We start from the raw sequence: 9,274 nt of genomic DNA, 5'->3' as shown, positions 1-9,274 counted from the left end.
GCACAGGGCGGGAGAGCGGACAGGGCCCTCAGGTCACACAGGAGCCCAATCTGCTCTGAACATGACATGACCTCTCTGAGAGCCTCCACAGAAGGAAGAGCCCTATAAACAAACTCAGGGGCTGCATCTTATCTAAAAGGGGAACAATGATCCACATGGCTTTCTGAGACCTGCGACGGAGCTGTGAGCAGGTCAGGCTGACGTGGGGGCTGGGCCGCTGCTGGGGCCCGCCAGAGACCATGGGCGACCAAGCACAAACTTCCCGGCAGAGGCCAAGTTCCCCATGTGCCTGGATTTCCGTGGAGGCAGCTGCCTCTCTCTGGGAGCACGACCTGGGACACACGAGGACGGCTCTGGGTGTGAAATGAACCCTCAGGTCTGAAAGCAAGACTGGATGGGTCTCTCAGGCCGCCGGGTCAGCCCAGTCCTCAGCAGGTCCCAGCTCTCCCAGCAGGGACCTGGAGCCGCCCGGCCTCGCACAGGCACCATGCTCCTTAACTCGGGCACGCTGCTCAGCCCCTGAGAGCGCCAGGCCAGGCCTCCCAGATGGCGGGGGCGCCCGGAGTTTACCGGCCTCGCCGACGAACACCTCCACGGGCGCGCTGCTGGGCTCTCGCCGATGATGTTGTAGGCCGTCAGGATGACCTCATGACACCGGTGTTTCTCAGAGCTACAGGTGGAAAGAGACAGGGGTCAGCTGGCCCGGGAACACCTCGCTCTTCCCACTCCTTGAACATTTAGCTTTGCTGGGCCCTTGTAAGTCTTACCTTCCCTGGTGTCCTCAGTGAAATCCCTTTTCCCTGACAACCTATCTCAAATGGCTCCTCCTCCAGGAAGCCTCCCCTGATCGCCACACTGGGTGCAAGTCCCCAAAGCCCAGGAGCTCTCCATGGGCCACCCCTCTCCGTGCACACCTGGGCTGCCACAGAGACCTGTCCACCCCAGTGGCTGTGCCCCCTGGAGGTGAGCCCCATCTCCTCTGGCCCTCCAGGGCATCTCCCACAATGCCTTGCACAGAGAGAACATGCACAACGGTTCCTCTCCTGGGTGCTCAGGGCGGCGCCTGTGTCAGGACAGGGAAGTGTCTCACCTGGGAGCTCAGCCTGTAAAGCCAAAGCGGTTTTGAGCATCTTGGACACGGTGGCTGAGGATACCTCTGACTCCAGCTCCCAGTAGTAGATCTGGTATTCCTGAAGAAGGCTGTTCAGGCTCTCGTCTCTTGGAGGCTGCAAATACATCAAGGTCAGCCCGCCCACGGGGTCTCGAGACCTCCGCTTCAAGTTGAATCAGCCAACTGCGCTGGAGGAAGTCACTAATTCAAACAGGGGTTCTTGGTTGTTTACAGACAAAAAGGTAGGTGCCACATTCATGAAGAGGAGCATAGGGGCCCCCAGGTAGAGGATCAGACCCCAAGAGCCCGGGTTTCCTGATGCCGGTGTATGGTATGTGGACACTGAGCATCTTATCCCAAATACTTGAAGGACCCCCAGGCTAAGGCGGGGACTACGGCCCAGGTAGCAGTTGGGTGACGACGCTGCCCAATGCCTAGTGAACCCAGAACTCTAAGGGAACTATGCATGTGGGCTGGTTCTGCATCATCTACTGGCTGGCCACACCCTGTCCCTGACAGCCACCCAGGTTCGTGGCACCCTCACTGGGGGCGGGGGGGGGGCAGTGAGTGCTCTGCATGCCAGATCACCCCTATTCTGCCCTGACTCAGACCTAAGCTGGAAGCCCCGTGGTCCCTCCAATGTCAGGTGGCATAGGAAGGGCCTAGGGTAGGGCAGGTGCTCATTTCGACACCCTGTGGAACGTGAATGGTGGTAGCCAGGCCGTGAATCTCAGAATTTAACCCACACCAGGATGCACACAGGGATGCCCAGCTCACATTCTCCCTCCCGTCAATTTCTGTTGGTTAATTAGTCTGGGGAGGGCTGCAGCAGCCAGAGTGCAGTCCAGGGGGACAGGGGCTCTGGGTCCCGGGTCTCCTCTGGAATACTCAGCAAATAAGGACAAGAACCGCTCAAGCTGTGACCAGACAGATGGACAAAGGGCACGCCCAGGACCCCTGGCCACAGAAGGGTGGTGAAGCTTGTCCAGAAACAGGGATACACGCCGAATTCCCCGTGACGCCTACACAGCCACTGTCTATAGGACGCCACCAGCGTCTTAGGAAACGCTGTCCTAGTCCCAGAGTAAAGGCCACAGCTTTGTTGTAGGAAAACTCCTTTGTCGTGGGTTGAACCGTGTCCTCCTAAAAGATACGTTGATGTCCTTACCCCCGTGACCTATGGATGCCAACTTATATGGGCACAGGGTTTTGCAGACCTTGCAGTTAAGAGCAAGTAGGAAGCACCCTAATCCAGGGACTGGTTTCTTTTTTGGAGGGCAATTTGGTTTTATCTATCAAGGTTTTCAATGCACTTGCCTTTTAACCCAACAATTACATTTCTAGAAATCTACCTGACATAAATGCATATATAAAGTCCTGGGTCCTACAAATACAAGCTAAACCTACCAATGCCCCCAAAACCCCAAAACAAAGTATCTAGGGGTCTTTTCAATGACATCTAAAGTCAAGAGGACCACCTTCAAGCTTGAAGGTCACTAACAGCAAAGCTGCTTGCAAATGTAACTGCAAAGTCTGGACAGATGAACATGAGCAAGGTATTATAATAGTTAATTCACACGGCGAGCCCAAGTGTTCCACATGATCAGTTGCTGAACATGAAGAAAGGCATATTTTGAGAAGCAATTTAGGATCCAGCAATCATTTGACAAGTACTGAGGCAATAAGGAGATCCAAACATCCTTAGAAGAGGAGAGAGATTGCACACACCCCTGGGAGGGCGTCCTGTGAGCACAGAAGCAGAGACTGGAGCCATGTTTGCAATGTTGTGACTTGTAAGAAGAATATCTATTTAGCCATTCAGATGAGAAAACTTGTTTCTCATATACGTGTCTTTGTCCAGAGTGACAAAGGTGTCGCGTCATGTTAATGAGGATGTGGGCTGGTCACCAGGACAACCAACCTTGTGATCAGAGGGTTGGAACTTTTGGTCCCACCCATGACTTCTGAGGACGGGAGAGGGGCTGGAGGTTCAATCGATGGCCAATGGCCAATGCTTTCATCAGTCTAGCCTGTGGAATGAAGCCTCCACAAAAACCCTAGAGGACAGGTTCGGCCTGATGTGTGGAAGTAGAGAGAGCAATGGGCTGCAATGTCTGGAAGGTGGCCAGAACGTGGCAAGAGCTCAGTGCACACCGGCCTCTTTTGCCTTCTATCTTTGGTAGGCTTCGGATCGGCCCTTTGGATTGTTTTTCATGCACTCTGGGTTCAACCCCTGCCTCACTTAAACCATCTGCTCTAGATCTTGTCCTAGAGTGATCACACACGGGGACACCGGCTCACACTCTGAGCAAGGCCATGGCACCACGTGGACGGTGCTGGCCCTCAGGTGCTTCCCAAGTGCCACCAGGTGGGCGCCAGGGAACAGAGAGGGGAAGGGCCTTGCCTAAGGTCACACAGCTCCAGAGCCTGGCGCTAGGCACGCCCAGATGGGAAGTAGGACAAGTCATCTCTCCGAGCGCACCCGTCGGCTCTGCGTTCAAGTGCCTTCCTGTCGTCCTCTTCCCTCAGACCTCTGGGCCTGGCCCTGACCTCCACACCTGGACTTGGGGTGGCCTTGGTTAGGGAGCCTGCTGAGGCAGATTCCAGAGTGAGGCTGAAGGGCACGTCAGGGGCTTGCCGAGATGGGAACTCACAGAAGATTGGTCTGGGAAGAGGGGGTCTGGGGGGTGTGTGGAGGGTGTTCACATCACTGCCCCACAGCTGCGTCCCCGGCAACTGACTGAATCTGTCTGGGCCCCCACTTCTTCTGTAGAACTGGGGCTCACAGTGCTTTGTTCCCCAGGCTTTGGTGAGGATAAACCAAGACAATGTACAATAAGCACCTCGCCAGTGTTTGGGACAGAAGAGGCGTCCATGAAGACAGATCTCCCGAGGACTGCTCCACAGGAAACTTTACTGAGCACCTGCTCAGCTGGGCACGTGGTTTTGAACATCAGAGACCAAGTGCCTGGCTTCAGGGAGCTGCCCTCCAACACGGTGACTCAGAGCCACCCTGGGCCAGTTACACAACCTCTCTGAGCCCAGTCTCCAGCATTAAACCGGGGACATTCCTGCCTGGCTGATAAACGTCAGGCTGTGTAGACATGCGACGGTACAGGGCCTGACCTGGAAGCCGTGGACCCTGCAAGTACCCGGCTCCGTTTCCTGCCCAGCTCTCCTCCCCATAGCACCATTACAGTGGACTTGGGCCTCGGGCCTTACCTCTCTTCTCAGTGGTGATGACGGGGCCCTCCAGCGGCTCGACCAGCCCTGCCTCGTCTTGGCCGGCAGCCTGAAGATGTATGCCGACTCTGGGGCCAGCTCGGTGCCCGTGAACTGCCTCACCGTGGCACCCACCTCCGCCGTGGTGAACGTGCTGGGGCTGCTGCCGGCCAGGCGGGTGGCGATCTGGTACCCTGCGGGGGGCACAGGAGGGCCATGCGTCAGTGACATCACCCTCAAATGGCACAGAAAACCTTCCTCCAGCCCCTCAAATGGCACGGAGCGACGTCCCCTCTCTGTTCTGCTCACCACGTACTTGTTGACAGGCCACACGCCTTGATGGGAACCTGGGCCCCTGGACACCGGGACTGCATCTATCTTGGCCTCCCCCCAAAGCCCTTGCCTTGCCCAGGGCAGGCACTCAGGAAAGATGACATGAATGGAGGGGCAGGGTTTCAGGGCCCCGCCAACACTGGTGAAGGATTCTCTTCTCTCAGCGGGGCCTGAGTTTCGGGTTTCACAATAATGACTTGGCCATTTTCGAACACGGACAGGGATCAAATGATCATTCTGCAATCCCCCCAGCAAAGCAAAGCGGCTTGCCGCGGTGTGTCCCTCCACTGGCTTCAGGCCCCTGCTGGTGAGATGATCTTGTGCCAGGTCTCACAGTTTCACCCCAGGGCGCACAATCTACCCACAGCTCACAGCCAGATGCTATGGGTGTGACCGGGCTACCGTGCAAAGAGGGATGTTCTGTCCCCTTCTATGACCTCCCCTAGCACAGGTAAATGCCAACCAGAAAGCCGTCATGTGAGGCACCGAGACTGCGTACCCCTTCATTTTTTAACACCAATCAGGAAATTACCAGAGGATCCCGGACACAAGATTCTGACTAGAATTTTATAAATATAACAGGTTTCAGGCCACGCCATTTGTTCCATTTGGCATTTTTGTGATGGGCACCACCTAGGCCAAGATGTGGGGCATTGGCGGGTCCCCTGTGACAGGCGGCACGAACACAAGTGAGCAGTGGGAGGGAACAATGGCTATTGCAGAGCAGGTGCACCCATGGAGCACAGCCTAGGGTCCCCCTCGGTCAGCAATCACAAGCCCTCCTGCTCCCCTTCCGCAAGCCACTCACCTCGTTCTCTCTGAAAACAGTCACACCGAGGCTATTCAAAACCACGATTTCTAGTTGGCTAAACAGAGGGTCGTACGCCTAGCAGTGCCTTCTGGGAATCTGCAGAAGGGAAGAATGAGTTCTATCAATGCAACGATCTGTGTGCAGACCGTGTGCAAGACCAAAGGAGGAGGTGATCAAGAAGAATCCAAAGATGTGCCTGGCACTTTTCCAAAAAGAGAAGCAAAAGTGTGAGCTGGTGTCTAGCTAGGACTCAGGTGGCAAAGTTCCCAATGCCATAACATACACACTTCAAATGGCAGGTTCCTGGGACTGGGGACTCCCCTGGGATGGAGCCAGGAGTCGCAGCAGACTCATCTGACGAGGAGTTAAGATGCAGTTTTCCAAGGGCTTCTGAAAGAGTCCCCTCAGGGGCCTTCAGTTGTTCCAGATGTTTTGAAAGATAGCCGTTGATGGTTTCTGAAAGAGCAGGCCCCCGAACACAGTGAGAGGGCGTGCTCTGACACTGTGAACCAGATCCTTCACTGAAGTCCACAGACCCAGGGAGAAAAGGGGCAAGTCGGGAAAGGCTTCAGCTCCTCAGGGAGAAGGCCACGGGCCTCACTCCCAAACATGCCTGGGAGGTACGGCTAGGCCCACCAGCACCACAGGCTGTCCCGGGTCCTTTCATGTCACCTGCCCCCCACCCCATGCCTGCAACCCCTGAGAATGTTCCAGCAAAAAATAGGCTTCATTTATGGGCACAGTTTCCACCCAGAACTGTAATGTGAACTGTGTCTAATTTAGTAGGAGGTAACCTGGTTAATGCGGGTTATGCTCTGAAGTATCTACTTTTTGATTGTAACAAAGAACAAAGGAACAGAGCTCTCAAAATCACACTGTAAAAGTCTGGGAATAGGAATATTTAATGTCAAAAGTTCAAAGAAAAATAAGGCTGGGGCTCTTGGAGTCTAACAAAATACAGTCGTTTAAATCTTCTCACACGGCAGTGGGTTCTCTTATCTTTCATTTCAGTATACTGACACTGAATTTATTTGAACAAATCTGTACACAAAACAAAAAGCTAAAGACCCTACAACCCCCCAATAAGACACTGATTTTCACTTACCAGCCAAGCTATCTTTAAATAAGACCCCTGGCTCGGAAAGGCTGCATGTAAAACTGGCTCTTTCAGTCCGTGCTGCTGAAAGTCCTGCTGGAAGCTTTTTGGGAGAAACTTGACAGCAGATATCAGGCTGGTCACTGCCTGTCACTGAAGAAGTCCACTTCTGGGAAATGTCCTGAGAGGATCATCCTGTATTTGGTAAGAGCTTTACGCATAAAGGTGCTCACGAAAGGTCATATGGAAGAACTAAAAAGACAAAGGAAACAAACTAAATGTCCCTCAATAAAAATTCTAACTGCTCTACATTCCCTCCCCTTATTGCCATTTAATCCTCAAATAATCCCTTTCACAGATATAGAAACTGAGGCTCAGGGCTAGGAAGTGCCAAGATACACAGCTGTGAGCAGGAAGTCAGAATTAGAACCTAGCTCTGTGAAGGAAAATATCACCAAATATGGACTGGACTCCTTTCTTTGTCCACATTCAGGCCCTCCTCCCACACCCTCCACCCCCAGCCCTGGCCATCTGGTACCTACCTAGTACCAGACTCCATAATTCAGACAGAAGCAGGTCCTTCCTGTTAAAGAGAAAAAGGCATGGTCATCTCCCAACCTTCTCCAGGCCGCCCCCTCAGTGACCCTGCCCCTGACCATAAGCTGGATGTGGGGACGATGGATCGCCCTCACGGACAGGGCACACAGTGCCTGCCCTGGAGTGGCAGGAGCAGGGTCCATAGTGCACATGTCCAGAGCCAGCATGGTATGGCCGGCGCTCAGAGAGGGCAGAAGGGTTGCTAGAGGACGTCCTGATTCCCAAGGACCACTCTGGTCTCTTCTGTATCTTTGGCCTACACCACGGCTGGCACACAGGCCGAGCTCCATCTACAGTTACTAGACACACAGATTGAGCCTCTCTGAGCTATAGTTTCCTCACCTCTAGAATGGAGAAAAGGATTGTCCCTATCACGCTCAGTTTCAGAAGGAATCAAGTGGGTCAACACACATCAATGGCCTCACCGACAGCAGGGACTCAATAAACAGTCTTTGTTATTACAAATAACTCCAAGGTGAAAGTAAAAGGAGAGACAAATCCAGGGTCTGGACTTTCTTTATTCAAGTCAACTGGCTTATGCAAACCCAGAGTAGAACACGGTGGACAGTGACTTAAAACGAACCCAGTGAAATATCCAATCAAAAGACATACAGTGGCTGGAAACACAACACCCATCCATGTGCCTAAGGACAACACAGACCAAAAGTAATGGGACAGAAAAGATGTTCTGCGCAAGTGGGATCCAAGAGAGAGCTGGAAGAGCTATAATCAGACAAAATAGAATTCAATGCTGTTTAAACACATACCAACATTTGTGAGAGGCAGCAAAAGTGGTTCTAAGAGGGAAGGTTATAGCGATACAGGCCTGCCTCAAGAAGGAAGAGAAGTCTCAAACACACACCCTAATGTGACACCTTGTGACCTAGAAAAAGAAGAACAGAGCCCAAAGTCAGTAGGAGGAGGGAAACAACAAAGATCAGAACAGAAATAAATGAAAGAGGGACTAAAAAAAAAGAGGAAAGATAGGGTGCCTGGGTGGCTCAGTTGATTAAGCATCCGACTGATGATTTCTGCTCAGGTCATGACCTCAGGGAATTGATACCAAGCCCTGTGTCAGGATCTGTGCTCAGTGTGGAGTCAACTTGGGATTCTCTCTCCCTCTGCCTCTCCTCTTGTGCACTCTCTCTCAAATCAATCAATCAATCAATCTAAAAAATATATACAAAACAAAATTGACACAACTTTAGCTACACACACCAAGAAAGAAAAAGAGGGGAGTAAAATCAGAAATGACAGTAGAGATATTACGATGGACACCACCAAAACAAAGCCTCAAAGGGACTACTGTGAACAGTACACAGCAACAATTTGGACAACCTCAAAGAATCAGCAATTTATTTATTTATATTTATGTTTCAAATTTTTATTTAAATTCTAGTTCATGTGGCGCCTGATGGCTCAGTCGATTGAGCGTCTGACTCTTGGTTTCAGCTCAGGTTGTGATCTTAGGGTCATGTGACTGAGCCCCACGTCAGGCTCCAGGCTCAGCATGGAGTCTTCATGAGACTCTCTCTCTCCTCCTCTCCCTCTGTCCTTCCCACTCGTGCTGCCTGTCTGTCCCTCTCTCTCATATAAATAAAATCTTAAGGGCTCCTGGGTGGCTCAGTTATTAAGCGTCTGCTTTCAGTTCAGGTCATGATCCCAAGGTCCTGGGATTGAGCCCCGCATCAGGCTCCCTGCTCTGCGGGAAGCCTGCTTCTCCCTCTCCCACTCCCCCTGCTTGTGTTCCCTTTCTCGCTGTGTCTCTGTCAAATAAATAAAATTTAAAAAAATAATAAATAAGTAAATTAAAGTAAATAAATAAATAAATTCTAATTAGTGACATACACAGTATAACATTAGTTTCAGGAGTAGAATTTAGTGACTCAACACTTACATAAAGCACCTAGTGCTCATCGTATCAGCAATTTAAAACCTCCCAAAAACCAAGTTCCAGGACTAAATGCCTTTAATGGTGAATTCTACCATTCAGGGAAGAATTCATACAATCCTTCTCAAACTTTTCCAAAAAACAGAAGAGAAAGCTTGTAAGCTCATTTCCTGAGGCCAACATTACCCTGATGCGAAATCCAGACAATGACAC

At 51.8% G+C, this 9,274-nt stretch overlaps 1 protein-coding gene across 1 annotated transcript; it reads right to left on the bottom strand.

Moving 5' to 3' along the window:
• Positions 1-466: 466 nt before the first annotated feature.
• LOC110579829 (protein sidekick-1-like) lies at positions 467-4,707 on the bottom strand. Its single transcript, XM_044921026.1, has 4 exons — positions 4,650-4,707; positions 4,334-4,527; positions 1,091-1,226; positions 467-670 (listed from the first exon to the last, which is right to left on the bottom strand). The coding sequence occupies exons 1-4, from the start codon at positions 4,705-4,707 to the stop codon at positions 636-638; spliced, it is 423 nt and encodes a 140-aa protein (XP_044776961.1). The 3' UTR covers positions 467-635.
• Positions 4,708-9,274: the final 4,567 nt, after the last annotated feature.

This window comes from Neomonachus schauinslandi, chromosome 14, assembly GCF_002201575.2.
Source record: "Neomonachus schauinslandi chromosome 14, ASM220157v2, whole genome shotgun sequence".
Classification (NCBI taxonomy): Eukaryota; Metazoa; Chordata; class Mammalia; order Carnivora; family Phocidae; genus Neomonachus; species Neomonachus schauinslandi.
This window is presented reverse-complemented; position numbering and strand designations above follow the sequence as displayed.